The sequence below is a fragment of the Oryctolagus cuniculus genome, chromosome 7 (assembly GCF_051225735.1).
Source record: "Oryctolagus cuniculus isolate XC-2025 breed Fujian yellow rabbit chromosome 7, ASM5122573v1, whole genome shotgun sequence".
Taxonomy (NCBI): domain Eukaryota; kingdom Metazoa; phylum Chordata; class Mammalia; order Lagomorpha; family Leporidae; genus Oryctolagus; species Oryctolagus cuniculus.
Genome location: NC_142873.1, coordinates 5,672,139 through 5,699,295, shown reverse-complemented (window position 1 = coordinate 5,699,295; position 27,157 = coordinate 5,672,139). Strand labels below are relative to the sequence as shown.

The window sequence follows — 27,157 nt, the reverse complement described above, 5'->3', positions numbered from 1 at the left end:
AAATGATCATTATGTCTGTTTTAGAGTTTTGACTCTAAACTCTTAATGTTTAGAGAATTTGACTTCTAGTTTTAGTAGTGGATTCGGTGTCTTTAGGGGATTATGTTGTTTAATTTCAGAGATTTTTCCAACAGAATATCATGTGCCTAGATGTTATTTTGATATAGTTGGTTATACTCTTATCATTTTTATTATTTATGTATTTTATATAATTTTCTGTCATATTTTTACATCAAGTTAGAGTTTCATATGTTTGCCATTTATGTTTTTCTTGATTTGAGAGTAAAATTCTAATTTTTCCTTAACTTACTATGGGATTACATCCTGATACATGTATTGTAAATTGATGGTTTTTTGTTACATCTGAAATTTATTTAATGCATCTACCAAATCTCTTAGTTTAGTAACATAGTATTTTAATAGGATATCAATTTTTTACCCTTGTGATCTGGACTGATTAGGGGCTGTGGCTACCTGCGGCTCTGCTTGCTTGGGAAGCAGTTAAAAGTCAAAATTTGCATTAAATTTTTAATGAATGTATATCTCTTTAGTAACATCATAAAGTTGAAAAATCATAAATTAAGGATCATTATTCCCTTTAAAAAGATTAAACTGCAAAAGAAGGTGTAGTGTGTTGACAACTTAGTATTTTTTTTGTTAGAGTAACTGTCCAATTTTTAGCTTTTGATGTTCTTTTTACATTTATTTATTAGTCACTTGGAATTTCTTATTTCTTTTAGATTTTTTTATCAGCAAGTGACACATTTGTATCCAAGAGGTCTTCAAAAAGTTCACAGAAAATGGCTAATATGAAAAACTATGTGTGGATCTCAAATATTTTTACACTCAAATCAACTTGTACTAGCATGTTATAAAATTTCTGAACAGGACTTAGTTTGAGTCATTATGCAAAATGAAATGTCAGTTTGAAAAGAACCCGTATCAGAGCATCATGAATTCTGCTAAAATTGAAACAAGAATAAACATTAAAATTTGTGTGAGGTTTAGGTGAAGCAATTGTGATACTATTGATGCTTTTTGAAATGTTCATGGAGAAATTCCCCAATGAAATAAGCAGTTTACCAATGCATAAATTGTTTTACGAAGGGATGAAATGATTGTTTTCTAAAACATTTATTTATTTATTTAAAAGAATTGCAGGGGCCGGTGCAGTGGCTCACTTGGTTAATCCTCCACCTGCGGCGCTAGCATCCCATATGGGCACCAGGTTCTAGTCCCGGTTGCTCCTCTTTCAGTCCAGCTCCCTGCTGTGGCCTGGGAAAGCAGTGGAGGATGGCCCAAGTGCTTGGGCCCCTGCACCCACATGGGAGACCAGGAGGAGGCACCTGGCTCCTGGCTTTGGATCGGCATAGCTCCGGCCGCAGCGGCCATTTGGGGGGTAAACCAAAGGGGAAGGAAGACCTTTCTCTCTGTCTCTCTCTCACTGTCTAACTATCTGTCAAAAAAAAAAAAAAAAAAGAAAAGAATCGAAGAGAGGAGAGATCAACCCAGGCCAAAGCCAGGAGCCAGGAACTTCCTCTGGGCCTCCCATGTGGGTGCAGGGGCCATCTTCCACTGCTTTTCCTAGGCTCGTCAACAAGGAGCTAGATTGGAAGTAGAGCAGCTGGGGCTGAAACTGGCACCCATTTGGGACTCTTTTACAGCAGTGGTTCAACCCGCTGAGCCACATGGTGGCCCTGAAAGGATGTTCAAGGTGATGCCCATGGGGCCAACACTGTGGTGTAGTAAGTTAAGCCTCCTCCTGCAGCGCTAGCAACCCATATGGGTGCCAGTTCCAGTCCTGGCTGCTCCACATCTGATCCAGCTTCCTACTGATGGCCTGGGAAAACAGTAGATGATAGTCCAAGTGCTTGGCCCAGTACCCTCGTGATCAACCCAGCTCTGGCCATTGTGGCCATTTGGCAAGTGAACCAGCAGATGGGAGAGCTCTCTGTCTTTCCCTCTCTCTGTCTGTAACTCTGCCTTTCAAATAAATAAAATAAATCTTTAAAAAAGATTAATTTTATTTATTTGAAAGGCAGAGTTACACAGAGAAGGAGAGGCAGAGAGAGAGAGAGACAGACAGACAGACAGAGGTCTTCCTTCCACTGGTTTACTGCCCAGTTGGCTGCAACAGCCAGAGTGAGCCAATCTAAAGCCAGGAGCCAGGAGCTTCTCCCGGGTCTCCCACACAGGTGCAGGGGCTCAAGGACTTGGGCCATCCACTGCTTTCCCAGTCCATAGCAGAGAGCTGGATCGGAAGAGAAGCAGCCAGGTCTCGAACCGGCGCCCATGTGGGATGCTGGCACTGCAGGCAGCAGCTTAACCCGCTACTCCACAGCGCCGGCCCCATAAATAAATAAATATTTTTAAAAATTAAGATGATGCCACAACAATAGACCATCCAGTTTAATTTGCAAGGAAAGAAACTCTTGCCCTATTTTAAGACCAACAATTTACAGCATAAACAATAGCTAACATCATAAGCATCAATTAATTAAGTTTATACAGTTCTGACTGAAAACTTCATGTAAGCTTAGTACTCAGTCAGTGCCCTGATCAGCGGCAAAGAAGAGCAGACCTTTCAAAGGAAATTTTAAACAAGAGGTAGCAGGATCCTTCAGCCTTTCTTCCACAGATTTTACTAGGATATGGAACATGGCTTTATTTTATGATCTTCAAGGCAAAGTGCAGTAGAAGCAGTGGTTACCAGAAAGTGGTCCAGTAAGAGCAAAAGCAGACAAGTTGAGAGAAAGGCAGTAGCATCAATTTTGGGAAATGTCGAAGGCATTTTGCTTACTGATTTTTCTGGAGGACCAGAGTGCCATACCATTTGTGCTGAGAGTGTTTTGAGAAGTCACCCAGAGCTTCAGCAGAAAAGCTGCCCTCGGAGTGTCACCAGAGACCTCCACGGCAGCAATGCTTCTGCTCGTTTCTCCTGTGAGAGAATTTCCTCAGGAAACCAGAAGCATCTACTTTACAGTCCTGATTGGGCTCCTTCTGACTTCTTTTTGTTTCCTAATCTTAATTCTGAAAGGGCACCCATTTTTTTTTTCAGTTAATTATATAAAAAAATATTTCATTGACACGGTTAAGTTTCCAGAGCCCTCAGTGTTTTAGGAATAGACTAAATAACTGTTATCATCACTTGCAAGACGATCTTGGACTTGATAGAGTTTTTGTTGAGAAATAAAGTGTGTATTTGTATGTATGTGTTTCAATTCCATGTTTCCAATTCTCTTTTTACTTATACCTTCATTTTGGTTCCCAGTAAATGTTAAAGCTTACAATTAGTTTTTATTACCAATTTAATTGCTCACTGACACCATTATATAAAATGTTTTGGTTTTCAAATGTGTGATTTTGAATGAAGTCTTCTATAGAAACATATTAATGTGACTAGGGAATTCCCTCTATGACCAAGAAATAATCAGAAATAGTAAATAGGACTTCCAAAAGGTATGGATTTCTCCTTATTTAAATTCTGACACTTGAACATGAAATTTTGATAAAGTTGCTTAGTACCTAGAAACTCTGTTAGTTCCATTATTTTTTTTATCTTGATTTTCTACTAATTGGTTCTGAAAGGGAAGACTAGGAGTCAGAAAACAAACTTGCCATTCCCCATAAGTGGATTTTTCAGCATGGTAGATGGGGAATGTAATTTAGAACACCTGTTTCTTAAAATGAGTTTCAATTTCGTGAAAAATTTCTTGCTTTTAGAAATGCTAACTAATAATTCAGGAGACTGATTAAATAAACTTAATAAACTAACTTAAATGGTGTATAAAGTTGCTTCTTTCTGGTTATACTGTGATGTTAAGGAAATCTTTGAACTCAAGATTATATTTTCAAAAAGAATTATAATTTTCTATTGTAGGAATCACATGCAGCCCAACTACAGATCCTTATGGAGTTTCTCAAGGTTGCAAGGAGGAATAAGAAAGAGGTATATATTACTTTGTGTGTTCTACATGTACATTTACTGTTGTTTACTATTCCCACTTTGTAAAGAGTTTCAGGCTAAAAACTATTGTTTAAATATTTAAGAACATTTTAATTTTTAAGGTCTTAAGCTTGTTATTTTAACTTTACAACCTGAGAATTTTTTTTATGAGCATGTTCCTTTTTAAAAAAAAAAAAGATTTATTTATTTGAAAGGCAAAGTTACAGAGAAAGAGGGAGAGACAGAGAGGGAGAGCAGATCTTCCATCTGCTGGTTCACTCACCAAATGGTCAAAGCCAGGTGACTATGTGGGTGGCAAGGCTCTAGGCACCTAGGACGTCTACCACTGCTTTCCTGAGCATATCACCAGGGAGCTGGTTTGCAAGTGGAGCAACCAGGACATGTACTGACACCCATATGGGATGCCAGCATTGCAGGCAACAGCCTAACCTGCTACCCAACTACCTGAGATTTTTAAATTCCGTTTTTGGAGATGTGCCAAAAAGTTTTCAGTGAGTTTTACTACAATGGCTTACCTCAAAGCTTTAAAGTAGGAGTGGGTTGCCTGTTTTCCTGCCAGGGGCCATTTAGATATTTATAAGATCATTTGTGGGCCCTACAAAATTATCAACTTAAAAATTCTGTTGATTTATTGAATTTTGAGTCCTGCCTGTGGCTGCCTTGACAAACCAGACCAAATGATTTGTGGGCCTTATTACAGCCTCCAGGCTGGACCTTCCCCATCCCCGCTGTAATCAGTGGGAAATAGAATTATCAAATGATAGCCTACTGTTTGCAATGAAAAGTTGGGAAATTTTAGGTAATAAAGCCTTAAGTAGAGTTACAGTTTTTCTTGTAAAAATGTATGCAGGGAAATACAAGTAAAAATATAGCTATCTATCTAGAACTTAGAAAATCTAAGTCATGTAGGATAGCTAAAAAAATTTTGTATTAGCAGTTTTATAGCCAGTATGTTGCAATGTAATATTTACAAAATTTGCCACAAATTTCACACAAAGATGCAAAATCAAAACAAAATTCTGTGCTCTGAATAGTATGCAGAAGTCACTTTGAAATTATTTTTCTTTAAATTCATAACTATCACAAATCTTTGATGGTTTTGAGTTGCCTAATTAGAGTATTCATTTAAAAATGTAAATTATGTGGTATGTTTTCAGCTTTTTTCTTTCTTAAATAAAATGAAAGATACTTTTATTTTTATGAAGTACTCTGCAAGTTTACATGATTGGAACTTTATTTTATATTGGTATATTTCTCCTATTTTGATTATTCACTATGTCCTATTTTAACATTTTCTAACTTTGTTCTTAGTAGATTTTTCTGATTTTATGCTAATGTTTGATAGCTAAGTATTCCTTTCAAGGTTCATGACTAATTTTTCTTACTCTTAACTTTTGCTAAGTTAACAATTGTGATTTTAGTATGTTAAAAGAAACATTATATTCATTATAAATTTAAGATTTATTGGAAACTCAGGTTTTCTTTTGTGGGGAGGTGTTGGTTTTTATTGGATGGAAGAAGAGGTGATATCCAGCCACTTATTTGCTTGAATGTCTTATATTATGATACTTCTCAAACTGCAGTATGTGTGTGAATCAGCTGAGCATCTTGCTAAAATTCAGGTTCTCATCAAGGGTGTCTGTGTTGAAGCCTCATATTCTGCATTTCTAACAAACTTCAGGTGATATTGAATCTCTTGGTCCTTAGACCATATCTTGAATAGTAATGCTTAAAATTGTATGATATATGGAAGTAAAGTTGTTAATGTTGAGTGTACGTTCTCAACATTTTTTTGCCGTCAAAACTGCTCTGTAATAATAGTAGTTTTTTGTACTTGTACATCCTCTCCCTCATTTTAAACAGAGTGTGAAATTAACTTTGCAGTAGTTCTATGTTTCTTTTTGACTTTGAACTCATGGAGAATGAAATTCAGTACATAACAAAGTACCCGATGATGAATAAGGAAATGCATCAATGAAGTGACTGCAGTGCGAACATGAGGATGCTTGGGGGTTAATGAAATGTGTGGTTGTTTTTGTGTACTGAGTTATATAAGCTGTTCATAAGCCCCAAAGTTTTTGCTTATTGATCACTACTTCTCTAGAGGTTTTCTGATGGCTGCAACAAATTGTTATAGTATGGTCTCAGGTGATAAAGATACCACTTATAAGTATGAAAAACTGTGAAGATTCTGAGAGCTTTTAGCCTTCTTGCCACAATTGCATAGATACTGTCAGAAGACCTGAGACTAGCAGGCTGGAGAGAAGAGTCTTGTTATTACCCGTGGGTAATAAAGATGGGCCCAAGTGGATGCTGCACACACAGTGGGCTAGTGTCACAGCTAAGGAATCCTGAGTTTAGGAAACCTTAATGTTTTAAAGGGATGGCTATCACTCTGGCTTCAGAATCAGCCCTTAAGGCATTCGGGTCTGGCTAAAAAGAACAGGAGAGTTTCATAGGCATGGAAAGCCAAGACACTCTGGCAAAACATAACCTAAATGAAAGATCTCTGTGAGTGAGATCCCACCGGAAAGAATGGGCCATCAAAGAAGGAGGTACCTTTCTCTGAAGGGAAGAGAGAACTCTAATTTGATAATGGCCCTGTCTAAATAAGATCAGAGTTGGTGAACTCAAGAGGCTTCCATAACTTTGGCAGCTCATGACAAGACCTTGGGTGATTACTGACGTCATAAATAAGAGTGTCTATTGTTAAATCAACAACAGGAGTCACTGTGCACTTACTCCCCGTGTAGGATCTCTGTCCTTAATGTGCTGTACTATGCAAATTAACAGTAAAACTAGTCATCAAGCAGTATCTTATATTTTTTGTGTCTGTGTGGGTGCAATCTGTTGAAATCTTTACTTAGTATATACTAAGTTGATCTTCTGTATATAAAGATAATTAAAAATGAATCTTGATGAAGAATGGGATGGGAGAGGGAGTGGGAGATGGGATGGTTGTGGGTGGGAGGGTGGTTATGGGGGGGAACTGTTATAATCCAAAAGTTGTACTTTCGAAATTTATATTTATTAAATAAAGGTTTTCTTAAAAAAAAAAAAAAGGTGGCTATCAAACCAGCTTAATCTTTGTCCTGCAGGATGATACTAGCTTTATTACATTGATCAGAAAACAGATTTACCTTCTGGCCTGGAGGAAGTCACTAATTCCATCTTGCCAGCTATTCACCGAACAGAATCCTTGGGAAGATAATTTGAAACAAAAGCTATCACAGAATGTGCAGAAATTGGGGAAATCAGTGGAGACTTGCTTCCCAACATTAACCCTTTTTTTAGGATCATAATTTGCCCTGCCTCTGATGTGGTAGCTGGTGTTCTCCAATAACATCTTCTATGATACTTCTCTGGATCACATGGCCCTAGTATACTGTTCCTGTATTTCTATTATAAAACTTCTGGGTGAATTGTGCTTTAGTGCTTCTGGCTTTAATGTAATATCCATCTAGTTGAATACTCCCTCTCTCTCCAAGACCATATTTTCTTTCATTAGGTCGTTTAATCAAGAAACAAGTTCTAAGTACTTCTGGATATTGGTGCCCCTAGTGTACAGGGTTTACACGATTAGTAATATATTTTGGTGTTCTTCTTTCTAATGTGTCTGTGATTTAGTGACTTTGAATATTTCAGTTTTAATTACACAAGTGACTGAGGAGCCAAGTTAATAAACCTTTTAAAAATCACCTATTAGATTAAATTTCATGAATTTCTTCTTGATTGGAGTTGGGAACTATAGTAATTTGTATAATAATAAACCTTGGTCTGGAAAATGCAGTTGATTAATACCTCATGTTTTAGTGTAGGCATAATGAAGTTAGTGGTTTTATTTTCTTCCTGTGTATAAAATGTGATTTGCGTGTTTAATCTTCAATTTTTTTTTATTTTTATTTTTTTTTTTTTTTGGACAGGCAGATTTAGACAGTGAGAGAGAGACAAGAGAGACAGAGAGAAAGGTCTTCCTTCCGTTGGTTCACCCCCCAAATGGCCATTACGGCCGGTGCGCTGCACTAATCTGAAGCCAGGAGCCAGGTGCTTCCTCCTGGTCTCCCATGCAGGTGCAGGGCCCAAGCACTTGGGCCATCCTCCACTGCCTTCCCAGGCCACAGCAGAGAGCTGGACTGGAAGAGGAGCAACCAGGACAGAATCCGGCGCCCCGACCAGGACTGGGTGCTGGCGCCGCAGACGGAGGATTAGCCAAGTGAGCCGTGGTGCCGGCCTAATCTTCAAAATTAATACAGTTGTTAATGGTCCTATTTCCTGTAGTATATATGGCTTGTACTTGAATTTTTCAAGTAAAATATTAGTCAACTAGGAGACAAACTACTGCTTTTGAATTTGTTTTCTTAAGTTAGCATTCAGTCCTTTGAAAATTAACTTTGTGATTTTGTTTGTAACATTTAATTTGGGCTATGATGAGTGTTGGTTTAGATATTGATATATACCAATCAAAGATGTTAAATCTACTTTTCAAATTTAGTGTAATTATTGCTTCTGTGTCTCATCTGGCTTGTAATTTAAGGCTGTTAACATCCATTATTTAATTTTCACTTTTGCTTTATTTTTCCCTGTTGACTCGCCCTAGAATAGTAAGAGAATGAAAGGTACAAGGCACATAAAAGGCGTTTGTATTAGCTATGTATTGCTTTGTACAGATTACCCTGAAATAGTAAACACATCGCATCTCTGGTCAGGAATCTTCATGCAGAGTAGCTGGGTGCCAGAGCTTGAAGGTTTCTCACCAACTGCAGTCATGGGTATTAAAGAGGGCAGCAGTTATCTCAAGGTTCAACTGGGGTAGGAACCCATCCAAGATTGCAGTCTGGCTGTTAGAACGTGGGACTCATTTCTTGCCATGTGGGCTTCTCCATAGGATAGCTAATACATGGCAGCTGGCTTCCCCCAGAAGGAGTGAGTGAAAATGCAGTGGAGGGTGTTGAATACAGAAGTCACATACTTTTGTAACTTAATCTTCAAAGTTAAGTCCAAACAGTTTACAGGTTTCTGTTTGTTAGATGCAAATCATTGATTTATCCGTACTGAGAATTAGATAAGATTGATCTTTGGAGGCCATTATAGAACCTGCCTACTACCACAGCATTTAATAATTACGTATATTTAAGTGTTCATGTTAGTCTTCCTTCATGACAAATTGAATAGAAAGGCATTATGTTCCATGCAGAAGCCAGTATCATTTGTGCAAATTTGCACCAGCATTTGAACAATTGCTTTATATATCATTTAATTTTCAAACATACTTTTAGGCATTTCTGGTATCAATTTAATAGAACATTTTTTATGAGTCTTGGTTTCCTTTCGTTTTCATTTGGAATTTTAATATATTCAATTTTTGCATTATACAAAGCACAGAAAAGAGTATAAACCAAATTATAGTTTAAAGAATTGTAATAGAGTGATCATACATGTAATTGCCATCCTGATTGAATATGGAATATTGCTACTGCTCCCAAATCCACCAGTCTCCCTTCACATTAAAACCTTCTTCTTTGCCTATTAGGTAACCAATATCCTGATATTTATGGTAATCACTTTACCTTGCCTTTAATATTTTGCTACCTATTTATAGATTATTCTGTTTGTTTTTTTTTTTTTTTTTTTGAGCTATATATAATGTGTGTGCAGTATATACTCTTTTGTTCCTGTCTTTTTTGGCTTAATGTTAAGATTCATACATATGGTTGTAGATGCCCATAGTTGATTGATTGACTGTTGTTTTATAGTTTTTTCATTAAATGGATATATCAATACCCCATTTTTGTTGTTGATGGACATTTGGATTTGTTTTATTTGGGCTGTTCACGGTGTATGCTCCCAGGTGTATGTTAGCATACCTAAACTGTGTAAGGATGTATTTGGAAGTGGAATTGATGAGCTGTGGGGTATATATCTCTTAGAATTTAATAGATAATGCCAAAATGTTTTGCTAAGCAAATTATATTAGTTAGTTTTCCTGTAGACATTGTATTTGTGTAAGCATTCCTATTGCATTGTGTTTGTGTCAGTAATTGCTATCAATAGAATTTCTGCTTCAGCTAATCTTGGCTATGTATTACTATCTTGTTATGGTTTTAATTTGCATTTCCCTGATGACTAATCAGGTTGAGCATCTGGTAGTATGTATATTGGCGATTTAGATTAGTGTCTGTGTGTATGTGTGTGTGTGTGTGTGTGTGTCTAAAGTACTAGTTATTTAGGAGTTTTTTCACTTTTCCTATTGATTTATTTTTTAGTGGCTTGATTTTTATATGAGGATATTTCAAAAAGTTTGTGGGAAATGTTAACTTAAGATTTAGTGACTTTGAATATTTCAGTTTTAATTACACAAATGACTTTGAGGAGCCAAGTTAACAACCTTTTTAAATTCATCCATTGGATTAAATTTCATGGAATTACAAGAGAAGGTTAGTTTGGAACAAAAATTTTAAATTCTAAACATAGTTTTTTCTTAATACACAATTTCTATGAGCTTTTTGAAGCCCCTTCCTAATTTCTAGATATAAATTCTTTGTTATTATCTGTAGATCTGTTTCTCCTTCCGTCCCTCTTATTGCTCCCCCTCCCATCCGATTCTTGCACTTTCAAGAATATCTTCTCTTTTAATTGGGCAACTCTACTTTTTTCCCCCAGTGTTCTTAATTTTATCTTTTTGTTGAAGATAAGTTTCTGACTTTAGTGGAGTCAAATTTACCTTTCCTGTTAGAATTAGTATCTCTTGTGACAGTTAAAGAAATCGTTATCTCTAATCACAAAGACATTTTCCTGGACTGTCCTTTATTTGAAACTTTATTCTTTGTTTCTCTGAATCTGGTTTCAGCTTTGTCGTACATCATGTGTCCATATATGTGTGTGTCTATTTCTAGGCTTTCTTTTCTCCACTGGCCCTTTTGTTTATCCATTTGGTAAAACCACATAATTAAATACTTGGAACTTTAAAGTAAGTTACTATTCTTTGAGAAAGTTTTGGCTTCTTATAGCTCTTGGCATTTCTGTACAAATCTTAGAATTAGCAAGTACATTTCCTGGTAAACCTGATGTGATTTTTACTGGGATTACTTTGACTCTGCAGATAAATTTGGGAGACTGTATCTTTACAGTTTGAATAATGAGTCTTCTAATCCAGAAATACGGCATTTTTATATTTAGATATTTTAAAATATCTTTAAATTTTTTTATTCTTAGGTTATTATTCTTACACATCTTTATTTTAGATTTAGTCATTTTGATGCTATCATAAATGATGTCTGTGTCTTTAATTTCAATTCTTACTGTTGCTGGTATAGGAAAATACAGTGGATTCTTAAATATTTTTTTATATCCAGCAACTTGTTAAACTCTCAATAATTCTAATTTTATAGGTTCTTTTGTATTCTATGTACACATCATAATCTACAAATAATAACAGTTTAGTTTCTTTCTTTATGATCCTTACATCTTTTATTTATTTTCTTGTCTTACTCTGCTGGCTAGGACATCCGGTACAGTGGTGAATAGAAGTGGTGATAGCGGGGCATCCTAGTCTTGGTGCTGATCTCAAAATGAATGCATTCGACGTGTCATCATAGGTATGATGTTTCCCATAGGTTTTTGTAGGTACTTTTTATCATTTAAGAAAGTTAATTTCTATCCCCGGTTTCTAAGAGTTTTTCTTTTATTGTGAATAGTATTGAGTATTCTTCAAAATTTTTGAGCATCTAAGATAGTCAAATGATTTTTCTTTTTCTTCTGTTAATACGAGTAATTCTATTGGCTTAATGCTACAAAGTCAAATCAATTTTCCACATAGGGTGACCAACCGTCCTGGTTGACCTGGGGATCTATTAGTTCTTATCATTCTATATTATGCTTTCTAAACCCACTAAGACAGTTGATTCCCCTAACTGCATCCTTTGTACAAACTAAACTTAGTCATTGTGTGTGTCATCCCCTAAATGAAATGGGTTTTTAATATTTTGTTTAGGATTTTTTGCATCTGTGTTCATGAGTGAGATTATGTTTCTCTCTTACATGAATCTTGCCTAGTTTTGACATAAAAATTATCTTAGCTTTATCAAATAAATTGGTCAGTACATTCTATGGAGGAATGCTGGTAAAACAATTTGGACCTGTGATTTGTTATCAGCAAGTTTTAAATTATTGATGTAGTTATTGAGGAGTTACATGCTTTTTAGGTTTTATTCCCTTTTTTGTATTTAAAATTTTTAATGCTTAATTATTTGGAAAGCAGGGTGAAAGAGAGACAGCCCACCACTAGTTCACTCCCCAAATGGCTGCAACAGCCTGGGCTGGGTCAGGCCCACATGGGTGTCAGGAACCCGGGTACTTGGACCATCATCTGCTGCCTCCCTAGTGCACTGGCAGGAAGCAGAGTAGCCAGGACCTGTATTGATGCTCTGATATAGGCTGCAGGCATCCTGAGCAGCAGTTTAACTCACACTACAACACCCACTCCCAGGTTATGGTTTCAGATATCACTTTGGATATACTCTTTCTAGGAATTACCTATTTTATCTAAATTTTGAAATTGTTTAGTGTAAGATTGATCTCAACAGTCTCTAGGTTTTAGTATCTTTAGGGTTTTCAGTGTAATCTTCACTTTTAATATCAACATGGCTTAGTGTGGTGTTCCTTCTTCCTTTATTTCTTGATCAGTTCTTGCCAGGGATGTATCAATTTCATGAGTTTTAACTAAGAACAAATTTTTGGCTTTATCTCTCTGGGTGTTTTGTTTTTGTTTTATTAATTTAGGTTCTTTATTTTCTCATTTTTAAGATTTTTTTTGTTACTTTTCTAATTTCTTGACTTGGATATGCATATAGTTATGTGGGCTGCTTTTTTTTTAATATGGAAACTTTAAGGTCATAGTTTTTCCTTTTTGTTTTAAGTTGCATTTATTATTTTACTATCATATTTTGTCATTATCAAGTTCAAAATAATTTCTGATTTTCATTATAATTTTTTCTTGGTCCTGTGGATTAATTAGGAATATGCTTATTACTTGAACATGAGGATTTTCTTGTTGTGTTTTTCATTATGGATTTCTTTTATAATTGCATTATAATCAGAAGATGCTTTGAGTTTTTCCTTGAATGTAGTATTTGCTCTATCTCCTGCTAATTGGCTAAGCCTTGACATATAAGTGTTTTCTGCAACTGGATGGTATAATACAAAGCTATTAAATGTGTGGTGAGAATTTTCTGCATCCTGACCTTTGTCACCTGATTATATGCATTACTGAATCGTCATATTTGATGTGAGTTTCTCATAGACACCACATATTGAAACTCTTTTTCTTTATTTCATTCTAGTTTCAGTGACTCAATTGTGTATTTAGACTTTTTAACCACCATTTTATTGGTTTTTTACTCTTTTGTTCGATTTTGGGTTGCTGCTGCTGTTTTTCTCCTTGTGACTTCCTGAGGTTTTTTTTTTTTTCAGAATCCTGTTTTTGTTCATCTGTAATGTTTCTGAGTATGTTTCTTTGTATAGCTTTTCAATGTTCTATGTATTATATCTGTAATTTATCACAGTCCTGATGTTGGCATCTGCTTACATTTGCCTTTAGATAAGTCATCTTACTTTACCCTGTCTCTGCCCATTTATCCATCCATCCATATGGGTTTTTATTCCATCCATCCATATGGGTTTTTTTCCAAAATTAAAAAAAAAAGTATCTTTGGGAGGGCTGAATGAAGTCTTACAATCGCCTGCCATAATAGTAAGTCTGTGTATGTTTGTAGGGTAGAGTATGGGGTTATTGGGGTTTTCACTGCTGTAATGTTAACTTCCTATGGCTAAATGCTTTGCGTTTGGTAGCAACTCTGTTAGAATTAGTACATACTAAGTTCTGCTACACTTTTTTTTCACCAGCTTTTTTCCTGACAATGTAACCATGTATTATTTTGTTCCATTGGAGTAGTTATCCATAATTTATCCTCAATTATATTAGCTTCTGAAAAACAAAATTCTGTAGGGTTCAATACTTTATTATCTTTAACGAACCGCTAATGAAGTTCAAATAAATGAATACCAGTGAAGCCACAACATCAAAGCTGATGTCAGTCACTATTTTTGATTTTTTTTACGTTTTCGTCTTAATAAAAAGGGACTCTGAGGTTTTTCCTTACTTTTAAATTTAAATGATTCTGTGATTTTGGAGGAGCAGTCAGCACAGTGTTAAGAGAGTACTTGCTCTTGATGCCTTAGGAATATGTCCTGAAGTACCATCTCCTATCTCTTCATCTTATTATTGAGTAGCCTCAAATTTGGTTATTTGGGCAAATTTGTAACAGTAGTTTATCGTTCCCTATTTGTGACTGATTTTCATTCAGGTAATAGGAGATCTTCTTCATGGATTTTCCTTTCATATATCTCTTGAACAGTCTTGGGTATCTATTCATGCTTTTGTTCTAGATTCTGCTTCTTGTGGTCATGTTGATTGCAGAGTGAATTGTGTCCAGTTTTCCTTTTCACTTATTTTTGATGGTTGTCCTTTCTTTTTCTTGTGTTTACCAGTGCTAGCACATCTTGTCTTAAGCAGTCAGTTCCAAACTGCTTCAGAATGTCATCTTGAAATGGAAGTGGCTGAAAAATTTTAAGATTTATTCATTTATTTATTTGAAAGGCAGAGAGACACAGAGAGAGATATCTTTCATCTGCTGATTTATTCCCTAGATGGCCGCAATGGCCAGGGCTGGGCCAGGCCAAACCTAGGAGCTTCTTCCAGGTCTCCCATGTGAGTAGCACAAAGGCCCAGGCAGTTGGGCCATCCTCCGCTGCTTTTTCTGGGCCATCAGCAGAGAGCTAGATCAAAAGTGGAGCAGCTGGGCCCACATGGGAAGCTAACGTTGCTTTACCCTCTACACCTTAGCACCGGCCACTCTATAAACACTTCGATTCCTCTGAATGTTTTTTTGTCTTAATGCTTCTTGCCTGACACTTTTTCAGACTTTCTCACATAGATATCAGGGCAGCACTTATATCTTAGTTATCGCATTTTAAATTGAACTGTTTGAATATTCGTGCTTCTATATAGTTCATCTTGTATGAAGTATTCTCCTTATATAACAGTAAATGTAATATCCAGCCAAAGCTTTGGAGCAGTAGGAAGGTGGGACATTGTCTTTGGAGGATATTATAGTTCGGTATTTTCTGATTTCTGATTTCGATGACATTAGAATTGTTGTTTTCTTGGCATTTCAAGTTCAAAAGTGGAATAAAAACTATTGCCTTCATCTTACTGTGTATTGTGTATCATATTAGTGATACTGGCTATTTCTGGATATCGATATTACTAATTACTTTGTCCTTTTTGAAGAAGAGACTTTTTAAACAATTATACTAAAGACCCCTGATATTTAAGCATTTGTTTAAATAAAGATTAAAGAGTGGAACATTTCAAAGTAATTAAAGGAAAATAAGTTTAAGAGGAGATCATGGTAGTGCTCTGCTGAGTTAGAGCTCAGGATCACTGCAGTTCTGAATTTCCGGGCACCAAAAGGCTTCAGTGATGGTGAGGACTAGCTTGGAATGGCTGCAGATGGGTGCGACGAGTAGAGAGTGGTTTGAATACTTGATTTGACCACACCAGAATGGTTTTTATATTAGATGGAAGGGACAGAAATTATGAGTCCTGTGTACATTAGAGAATTTGTTGCATTGTCTTCCCAGGGAGAGCAAGATTTCAGTTAAGGAAGCAGTTTTTCTTGTCAGATTTTAAGGTGGAGAAACGTTTATTGAAGTGGGTGGATGAGTTGAAAGCATTTGACAATGTTAATCACTTTTTTAACTTCTGGCTCCGAAACTATTCTGTCTTTCTCCCTTCTTTTTGTGGATACCACTTTGCCATTCTTGATAGATAATACTACCTCTTCCTTTGTTCATCTTTTATTTCAAGTTTACCACGTTTTGGTGGTTATAAAATCAGTTATTTAAATTGGTATAGTGTTTCTGGGAAGCTATTTTGTGTTACATAATGAAGAGTATTTATTTTGATCAAATAATTTCATTTTAATAACTTAAAATCTGAAGTAAATTTTTAATAGAATCTGAAATTGAAATGAAATAAAATGTGAAAGACTCATGTACAATTATTTATCATAGTTTGTGAACAACATAAATCTTTAGTGAAAGGGGAATGGTTAAATATACTGCTGATTATTACCTAACACTTAAAATATTTGCATTTTGATGGTATGGAATAGTTATGACAAAATAGTAATAGACAAAATCAGAAAGTTTAAACTTACTTTAAATAGGTTTGGAAATCTCCTAAGAAGGAAATGTTAAGATACTAATTTTATGGTTGCTTTTGGGTGGTGTAATTTAACTATGTCAGACTAATTTTTAATTGTAAAATTGATTTAATAACTGATGATGAATTTTTATTTGATTTTTAACAATTAAATGAGATTAATATGAATGTTCTTTAGATATCATGCATTTTTAAGTCACTGCCATTGTTCATCTTCCATATTTTTTATGTAACATTAATCTCAAAGTATTAAAGAAGTACAGCATTGTGCTTCCTAAAAGATAAATCTCTTTTTTGTTTTGTTTTGTGGTGGTGGTGTTTTTTCATCCCCCTAATTTACCATTAATACCCAGTTTTATAGAAAATATTTCCCAAATGTAAAGTTATTTTATGATTGTGGTGATGCCAGTGTGATTGGTTTAGGCTTTTTTTTCTCTCTCTCTCTCTTTAATCTACAGCAACTGGAACAGATCCAGAAGGAACTGAGTGTTTTGGAAGAGGATATTAAAAGAGTGGAAGTAAGAAATCAAGAATTTCTTGCATTTTTAGCAGCTTTTCAATTTCATGAAACTATCACCTTTTCTTTAAGTTGCTCTATTAAATTTATGGGGTTGGTCTCAGTTTTGAAAAAAGTAACAGATGCTACTTTCATTTTAATCGAGAATATATTTTTATAAGAAAAAGCTGGATACTTTATGATGATAAAATGTAGTCTAAATTTGTTCTCAAAATGTTTTACTACCTCCATTCTTTTTGATTAGATTGAAAACATCAGTCAGTTGTCTTAGTGTGTCATGATATTTACTGAGTGGAACATTTCCAAATAATTAAATGAAAACCATGGTTATTCCTGCAAGATGATTCTTTAGTTTCATTCTTTTATTAAGCAAAAAATGTTTATATGTATATTATGTGCACTACTATATGCACATAATTGAAAGAGAGATAATGAGACTATTTCACCAATATTTGGGAGTTTGGGAGGACAATAGTCTAATACTGCTTACTGTAGAAATCCATGGGATGATATTTGGGAGGCTCAAAGGCTGTTTGCCTTTAGCTATATTTAAATTTAGTTTGCATTTTTAATTATTCTCATGTGTTATAATTTTCTTTTGCTGACAAGCATGTATTAAAGAACTGACTTGTTATTACATTTATGTCACTTGCTTTCTCTACATGATTGAGCTGAGATTGGATTAGTCAAAATTAATTCAATTTGATTATGCCTCTTTAGTCTCATTTTAAAATTTTCTGTTTTTGCATTAACCAAAATGTAGCACATGTAGAAGTAAACCAGTTGTCATTATGATTTAGAGACATAATATATGAGAGATTGATTGATTATGAGGCCTTTTCCTCTGAGTTAACAATCCAAAATTGAGAGTAAGTTATTATTAAACAAAGGTAATATTTGAATCAAGAGGAGTGCTACTTAATGTTTGTGGAGAATATTTTTAAAGTAGAGCATGACATAACTCTGATTTTTTTGTACTTTGAAGTTGATGATCCACTTAGCTTACTCTCTTATTGATCTTAGTGTTTATTAATAGGGTATCACCTGGTTAATAATTAGCTAGTTCACTGTTTACATAGTATACTGTACATATCCTTTAAAGCACTTACATTTGTCTTTGCTTTTGGTGATTTCATTAGTGATAATCAATGTTTATTATTAAAGAACTTAGAGTTTTTAAAAATATGTACTATGGAAAAGGCTTTGCTATTAACATTTTAGATAACCTTGCCTTCATACTCTGGAGAGGAAGCTTTGAGAAAATTGGCTGTTGAGACAAAAAGGAACTGCTGAAAGCCTAGGATTGGAAAGGAGTATAATACCACATCTCTTTTTGATTTATGCATCTTCTATGTGCAGTGTCTAGCATAACTCAAATAATTGCACTTTCAGGAAATGAGCGGCTTGTACTCTCCTGTCAGTGAGGACAGCACTGTGCCTCAATTTGAAGCTCCTTCTCCATCACACAGGTACAGAGCTTCATATTTGCAGTTTTTTCAGATTTGTGTTACAAGGTTTGTATATGCAACCAGTCTTTGGAAGCCTATTCCACACAATATACAAAACTCATAAAAAATTACTTTTAGCTGTGAACTGGAAATGAGATTCAGATGCCTGTCTGTTTCTTTAATGTTGTGAACTTTCATGCCAAGAATAGTTAGAATAATAATATAATTTAATGAATTTCCAGTTGCCTTAAAAGTTTGATGAATTCCTTGAAATGATAGTTTTAAATATCTTGTGAATTAAAGTCAGACATCATTAAAATATAAATTCAAAAACATGAAATGGTAATATCAAGGAGAAATATGATTTTTAAAAGCTTGACTTTTCTCAGAGTCACTGGAATCTCTTGAGCAGAATGTGTTTTCCAGATTTACCATGAGTGCAGTAGACAGATTTGTTAGTTTAGATCTCCCTGGTGTTTACTTATAACTTCCTGTTATTAATTTAATTTAGCCTTCCCTTCTATTAGAGCAGGGATTGTATTTATCTTGCTCAAATATCTGTTTCCCTAGATGTGAGAATAACGCCTGACCTCTTTAACAAGTATTGGTAGAATATAATGACTGCCTGTGGTACATTGTAACCATTCCATTTAGAATAATGCTGTGAAGCATGGTTTGGGAACATCTGGCCAACAGGCCATAAAAGGCCCAAGTAATCATTTGGTTTGGCCCTGCCCAGACAACCACAAGCAGAATTTGAAATTCAAGAAATCTATAACAGGCTAATTTTGAAGTTGATAATTTTGTATTGCCTGCAAATAATGTTTGAAATAATTGATATCCCCTTGCTTCAGTGGAAACTTTTCATGTAAATATTTTGAGGAAGACCTGTGGGCCAGTGCCCTTATGGTAGGTTACACTAACCTTCATAACTTTTTATCAGTTCACAAGGCTAATATGAGTTTGGTGTGGTTTGATAAGTAGGGGATCTCATTAAGGAACATTTGTGGGAGGTTTGGTATTTGCCTCATTAACCATAGTATAGAGAATCTTCTTGAGTTCTAGTTGATTCTGGGTGAGTTTAGCTGCATAATTCAGCCGATTTTCCTCCATATTTTACTTTATGTAAAACATTTGGGAATAAGTAGTTCTATGGAATATGGTTATCTTTAAGACTGGCTTTCATTTTCTAATATACATGAGGTCTTTGTCAACTGAATATTTATTGTATGAGGACATATAGGGAATACGTATCACAGAAAATTCTCCAAGATATTGATAGTTCATTTCCCTTGTGATATCCCTCTCTGCTTAACAGTACTATTTATTTGCATCTGTTAGGCCCAGGCCTTTGTTGCATATGCAGTCTGTCACTGATTGCTGGATTTTGTCACCATGTGACATTATAGTGTGTTTGATTACTTGGTGTATATTTTGAATGCCTCTAAGGAGTCAGGCTGTATTTTAGGTGTTGAATCTAGCTAACCAAATGCTTGCCCTTGTGGAACCTTTTGTGGTGTGTGTGTAGATTGAGAGAGACAGAAATCAAGCAAATGTGTAGGATAGTAGTAGTACATACCATACTAGTAGTACCTTAGGGAGAAAACTTAGACATGCTAGGGGTTTTCAAGAGGATTCTATTTTAGTGTGGATCACTGGGCTTCTCTAAGGAAGTGACATTTAAGCTAACACATGAATAAACAATAAGTATGATGGAGAATAATGTTGATCAGGTCTGATTTAGATTTTATGTTTATTTGCATTTCCATGTTTAAGACAAAGAAAATATTATCTGTGTCCCTCTCAATCCCCTGCCATTGGAAGCAAACAGAAAAGTGGAGAGGGCATTATAGCAGTCAGAACAAAGGAAATGATGGTTTGGATTAGGATTTTTTTGGTAGAAGAGGTAAGAACAGTTGTATAATAAAGCAGCAGAACTTATAAAAGATACAAAATTTCATGAAGTCTAGGAAAATGTTGGAGAATTGGTAGAATCAGTTGTAAAACTATTGCCAAATGAGATTCTGGTAGTATTATACTGGTTAACAGATGAAACAGGGGAAATAAGCAAACACAGCATTTTTTCAAAAAGGTTTTTTGATGTTTTCTTTCAACAAGAGATTTAAATAGCACTAAAGAATAGAGAGACACACTTGGGAAAAATGATATAGGCCTTAATTACTCTTTTATGAAAATGACTGTTAAGATTAAGATGTGAAATCCAAAATGTTAGGAAAAATGTTTTGCTACATATCAGTATTTGATTTTTCTTTTTTTTTTTTTTTTTTTCAAAAAAATAGCTTATCGTTGCAGTTATATTAACCCCTTTTCTTTTTTTAAAGATTTATTTATTTGCTTGAAAGTCAGAATTACACAGAGAGAGGAGAGGTAGAGAAAGAGGTCTTCCATCCGCTGGTTCACTCCCAAATTGGCTGCAATGGTCGGAGTTACACAGATCTGAAGCCAGGAGCTTCTTCCGGATCTCCCACACGGGTACAGGGGCCCAGGGACTTCGGCCATCTTCTGCTGGTTTCGCAGGCCATAGCAGAAAGCTGGATTGGAAGTGGAACAGCTGGGACATGTACCAGCGCCCATATGCGATGCTGGCACTACAGGCGGCGGCTTTACCCACTGCACCACAGCACTGACACACACACACACACACACACCCCTTCTTTCATGGTTGCTAGCTTCATTATTTAACTGTTAGAATATTTTTGTTTTGGGGCCTGCACTGTGGATCAGTGGGTTAACGCTCTGGCTTGAAGCACCAGCGTCCCATATGGGCTCTGGTTCGAGTCCCACTTCGATCCAGCTGTCTGCTGTGGCCTGGGAAAGCAGTAGAAAATGGTCCAAGACCTTGGGCCCCTGCTACCCACTTGGGAAACCTGGAAGAAGCTCCTGGCTCCTGGCTTCAGATCAGCACAGCTCCATCCGTTGAGGCCAATTTGGGAGTGAACCTTCAGATGGGGGATCTCTCTCTCTCTCTCTCTCTCTCTCTCTCTCACCTCCTTTCCTCTCTCAGTGTAACTCTGACTTTCAAGTAAATAAATCTTTAAAAAAAGAAGAAGAATATTTTTGTTTTTATTCTTTACTATAAAGTTTTGGTCTTTAAAAATTTTTTTCTGGATTTTTTTTCTATAATGAGGACCTTTTTGTTTCAGGTTAATGAAGTCTTTTCACAGATTCTGGTTTTATATTTCGATTATGTATTTAAATGAAAATAAAAACGGAGACCACATTATGGTGTTCTCTGTCCTCCACCCCCATTTGCATTCTACCTGCCTTGAAGAAATGATGTCATATCCTCTCTCTGCTCTTGCCGCTGCATCATTTAGATCCTCCTTAGCACGTGGAGTCTAGCAGTGATCTTTTAACTATTCTTACACATCATGGCCAAAAATGTGCTCCTTTCCTACTTAACCTTTCAGTGCCTTTCTGCTATTTACATTGGTTTCAATACAACTCTTTGCATACCCGCTATAATCACCTGAGCCCTAACTTAGCATTTCTGTCTTAAAACTGTTAATAACTAGGGCTGGTATTGTGGTGCAGTGGGTTGGGTCTCCGCCTGCAATGCCAGCATCCCATATGTCCACCAGTTCAAGTCCCAGCTGCTCCACTTCCAGTCCAGCTCTCTGCTTATGCACCTGGAAAAGAAGAGGATGGCCCAGGTGGGTGGGCCCCTACACCCATGGGACTGGGAAGAAACTCCTGGCTCCTAGCTTTGGCCTGGATTAGCCCTGGCTGTTGTGGCCATCTGGGGAATGAACCAGTGGATAGAGGATTTCTATCCTCTCTCTGTGGCTCTGCCTTCCAGTAAATAAAATAAATTTTAAACAAATAAACAAGAAATTGATTATAACTCCCAAAGCAGTGTGTCAGGATATCTTCCCTTGTGCTGTACCTTTTGCCTGGAAACTCCTCATGGATTCTTCTAAGTAGTTCCACCCATCCCCCAAGAGTAGCTGTCTCTGATAGTGTAGTATAAACTTGTTCCTACTCTGTTATGGTTAGCTATAAATATGATGTGGTAGGGGACACTGGCATTCTTTTAGTTAGATTATTTTAAAAGATTTATTTATTTGTTTTGAAAGACTGAGAGAGAGATTGATTCCATCCACTGGTTCACTTCCCAGATAGCTACAACAGCCGGGGCTCGGCCGTGCTGAAGCCAGGAGCCAGGAGCTTCTTCCAGGTTTCCCAAGTGGGTAGCAGGGGCCCAAGCATCTGGGCCTTTCTCATTGCTTTTCCCAAGCCATTAGCAGGGAGCTAGATCAGAAGAGGGATACAATACCATGACCCCAGCCTCTTTATTTAGATTTTAAGATCTTCTTAAAGTCATTACTAGTATCTTGTAAATTTCTAAATGCTTCTCACTGATATGATTTCTTGTCTTAAAAATTATTTTCATAATGTTTTATTCTTTTCTATAAGCAAGTATTTCAGAATTGTCAGTTATTAGTATCATTTCTCTGTATATTCACAGCTTCAGAGAACTTGATTTGAAGATAAATTTTTAATTAAAGCTTCCCTATCTGCTTCAGATAGTTCTATTTTAATATGACCCAGATAGTCACTGGAATTAAATTTGCAGAAAAGCTCTTGTTTCCCTAGGATAAAATAGTAAGTGAGTACAATGGAAGTAACAAATGAATTTTTTTCTGATTTAGAGCTCTCATGTTTAAGATGCTTTTGCCGATAAAAGATTTATAATTGACAATGTTTGATTTTTTTAAAAAAAATAGGCATGCATCAATTTTCATTTTGAATTGCTTACTTTAAGTTTCCCATGGTAAAGGAAGAGGTTTATAAATAAAATGTATAGGTAAGACTTATATATAATCTACTTTCTGTTTTTCTTTAACTACTCTAACAGCATTTTCATTGGATTTCTATCATTTTGACAAAGTCCGGAGATAATCGAAGGAAAGAACCAAGAGGTCACTTTATGGATTATGGATGCTAGGAATATTTAGCTGTTCTTTAAGGTTTCTATATAAGCTACTAATCTAACACCTTATAAAAGTATGTACTTCATAATTTAGTAAACTAATGAAATTCAGAAGCCTTTCTTTAAAAAAAAAGTTTATTTATTTGAAAAGCAGAGAGGGAGAGAGACAGATTTTTCCATTTGCTGATTCACTCCAAATCGTCGCAACAGCCAGGGTTAGGCCAGGTCAAAGCCAGGAACCAGCAACTCCATTCTAGTCTCCAATATGGGAGGCAGGGGCCCAATTACTTAGGCCGTCTTCTGCTGCATTCCCAGGCATTCCAATATGGAATGCTGCGTCTCAGGTGGCAGCTTACTCTGCTGTGCCACAATGCTGGCTCCATTCAAGAAGCTTGATTAAGCATGATGGTTTTTGGACAGGATTGAGAAATTTCTGTCCAACTTAGCACTATGCAATTATACTTACCTCTAGAAAATGTGTGTGTGTGTGTGTGTGCGCACGCGCATGCACGCAAGAGCGCTCAGGAATGGATAGGGAGGTCTGTGTGGTATAATGGATGAAAAACAAGTCAGCTTTTTTCATATTGAGTCTTTGGATCATTTTAGCACCCATAACCACTGTAGTGTTAATTATCCCTTTTTCACAAATTAATGCTTAAATTCTTGGTACTTTTGGCAATAGTTTCCTTGGGAAGATTGGTTTTTTTAAAGACTTATTTATTTATTTGAAAGTTAAAGCTATAAGAGAGGGCGAGGCAGAAGTAGAAAGAGAGAGAGAGAGAAAGGTCTTCCATCCACCAGTTTGCTCCCCAAATGGCTGCAATGGCCAGGGCTGGGCCAAACCGAAGCCAGGGTCTAGGAGCTTCATCTGAGTCTCTCACATGGGTGGCAGGGGCCCAAGAATTTGGGCCATCTTTCACTGCTTTCCCAGTTACATTAGCACAGGGAGCTGGATCAGAAGTGGAGCCAGGCTGGCGCCGCGGCTCACTAGGCTAATCCTCCACCTTGCGGCGCCGGCACTCTGGGTTCTAGTCCCGGTCGGGGCACCAGATTCTTTCCCGGTTGCCCCTCTTCCAGGCCTGCTCTCTGCTGTGGCCAGGGAGTGCAGTGGAGGATGGCCCAAGTGCTTGGGCCTTGCACCCCATGGGAGACCAGGAAAAGCACCTGGCTCCTGCCTTCGGATAGGCACGGTGCGCCGGCCGCAGTGCACCGGTGGCGGCGGCCATTGGAGGGTGAACCAACGGCAAAAGGAAGACTTTTCTCTCTGTCTCTCTCTCTCTCACTGTCCACTCTGCCTGTCAAAAAAAAAAAAAAAAAAAAGAAAGAAAGAAAAGAAAAGTGGAGCCAACCAGGACTTGAACTGGTGCCCATATGGGATGCTGGTGCTGCAGGCAGCAGCTTTACCCACTATGCCACAGTGCTGGCCTCAGGAAGATAATTTTTTAAAACATAGAAACGGAAGCTATTATGCTTAAGTATAAGTAATCTGTATAAATTTATCACTACTTTATTGTGTATTTTAAAGGGATCTTCCTTTATAATGTGTATTTTGTATTTTAAAGGAATCTTCCTTTAAAACATGTAAAACATTTTATATATAACCTTTATTTTCCTAAGAGAGGGAGGTTGTAACAATATGGGAAATTCTTTATATACAAGCTAATGCTTTTTTTCAAATCTCCAAGGTATAGATGATTACAAATAGATTTTAAGAAATCTCCGCTCTGCTTGCATTGGAGACTTTTGAAGATACTTGATGGTTTGCCGTATTTTAATAAAATTTTCTTGTAATGTGGGAGAAGTAGTACAAATAGTTGATTATTTTATTGCTGTGAGTACTAATGCTTACTTGCCTTAACTCTGACCCAAAAAAGTTGAACTTTATGCCATTGAAGACATTGAAGACACTTAAGGAATTTTAACTTGAACTAAACCAAAATCAAACACAAAATACAAAAAAACAAATTTCCTTGATGACAACATAAAGGGTGTTCTTTATGTATCTGTAACTTCTTATTAAAATTGATATGTAATAGAAATGAAGCAACTTATGAAAATATTTTTTAGACAGTATAATTTTTTTTATTTAGAATAATTTATAAGTTTTTTTTTTTCCTTCAGTCATTCAGCCAGTATTTGGGGTATACCAGGCATGCCTAAAACAGTGTGTCAGGCACTGGGATGCATTTGGAATATGATAGACCTTAGGACCCTGCTGTCAGTGTTACACAGATTCAGGATAGAAAATGAGTTATACTGATAGATAGGCTCTTTTTCTTTTTCTTTTTCTCTTTCTTTTTCTTTCCTTCCTTCCATCCTTCCATCCTTCCTCTTTCATTCTGTTCATTTCATTTCCTCCTTTTATTTTAAAGACAGAGATACAGAGAGAGGAGAGCTAGAGATCTTCCATACATTGGTTCATTCCCCAAATGGCCTCAATGGCCAGTTCTGGGCCAGGCTGAAGCCAAGAGGGAGCTTCTTGTAGGTCTCCCAGGTGGGTGCAGTGAGCCATCTTTAGCAGGGAACTGGATCAAAAGTCCTACAGTCAGGACTTGAACACTGCCTTGCGGGATGCCAGGACTGCATCCTTCTACACCACAGCTCTGGTAATGGATTATTCTTCTTAAAATATGATGTAAGAGACTCTGATTCCAAGAATTTAAGCTCATCAAAATATATTTGTCTAATAAACTTCTATATCTGATTAGTAGATATTTCTTTTTTTTTTTTTTTTTTTAACAAAACATTGGGCTTCTTGTTATACACTTATTGTCACTGCTTCATGAAACTATTATAACAGTCTATTTACATTCTTAAACCTGAGGTCTGAAGAGACCAGATCAGTGTTCATGAGTGTCAAGCAAGATCCCTGTTTGAAATGCAGATTTTTGGAACCTTGCTACCACATCTGATTCATCAGGTCTCAGGTGGGTCCTGAGTGTCAAATGCAAGTCTAGGGTGGGTGGTATAGATGGTATAGATTAAAAAATATAGAAACTTTGGAATGGGGTAAAGTTTTTTATTTGTTTTACTCTATATTATCCAAAGTTACATCTTGTTCTATAATGTCTTTAAAATCCATCAAATCAGGTTTCTTCAAAGTTCTTCGTTTTTATAACCTTTTTCTGAGTTTATTTTGAATAATTTTTGTGTATTTTTGTAACCCTAAATATGTGTAGCAGCTGTATCATCTGATAATTAAAATTTTATCCCTTGTGAATTAAAAAATAATTATGCTATACTGCAACTCATTGGAAAGTGTTAGTTGAATATAAAGTAGTCAGATACAGCTCTGTGTAATGAACTGAGACTTTCATCAGTTTTATTGGATCTGCAACAGTCTCGTCAGTCTTGTTCCATTGAGCTTATTCTTTTATGGTTTAGAAATGCTACCCAGCAGAGTTGTTTATTTACAAAGGCAGTAAAGCGGTAGACTTAGACTGGTTTCATCCTTCAGCGAATTTCCATCAGATTTGCTTTTGACATCTGCCAGTGGTACGTTTCTCTCTAAGGAAGCCACTTTAACAAAACTGTATAATGAGCTGCTCTTTTTTGTTTCTTTTCAACTTCAGGGTTGTTATGGAATGAATAACAGACATTTTAAAAGGCAGTGTAAGTGTTAAGTTCCACGTTCCCCTCATGCATTATCTAACTACCACTTTTCCTAACCATATACCAGTGAAAGGCCGAGAAACAGGTACTTGAGCAATTTTTGTCTAGAGTGCTGAAACACTGACAACTTCTACTCTTTAAATAATAAATTATAAGTGTATCTTTTCTCTAGAAACCATAGGTGTGTATTCTGGAGCCTAGAACTTTTATTGTTAAGCTAACCTTGCATTCCTCAAGTAAACAAATTTGTATGATATATAGTCCCAAAAACTGTATTGGAAATTTTTGGGTTCAAATGTGTTTCAGAGTAGTTTTTTCCCTATTCTTCCACCCCCAATTTAGAAAAGTAACACATGCATATATCATATAAGAAATG

General features: G+C 36.1%; 1 protein-coding gene across 12 annotated transcripts in view; it reads left to right on the top strand.

Annotated features, from left to right (window-relative positions):
* COP1 (COP1 E3 ubiquitin ligase) overlaps positions 1-27,157 on the top strand; it is a 209,809-nt gene that overhangs the window by 57,438 nt on the left and 125,214 nt on the right. For 8 of the 12 annotated variants that reach the window (XR_011390253.2, XM_051856979.3, XM_051856981.3 and 5 more), the window contains 3 exons: positions 3,881-3,949; positions 16,709-16,768; positions 18,160-18,236. Coding sequence is in view for 11 of the 12 variants with exons in the window: in XM_051856979.3 (XP_051712939.1) it covers positions 3,881-3,949; positions 16,709-16,768; positions 18,160-18,236 (206 nt within the window). In the remaining variant the exon portion in view is untranslated. Of the gene's footprint in view, positions 1-3,880; positions 3,950-11,482; positions 11,563-16,708; positions 16,769-18,159; positions 18,237-27,157 lie in introns of those variants that run through there. The other 4 variants (XM_051856982.3, XM_089299441.1, XM_089299440.1 and 1 more) reach the window with 2 other exon arrangements.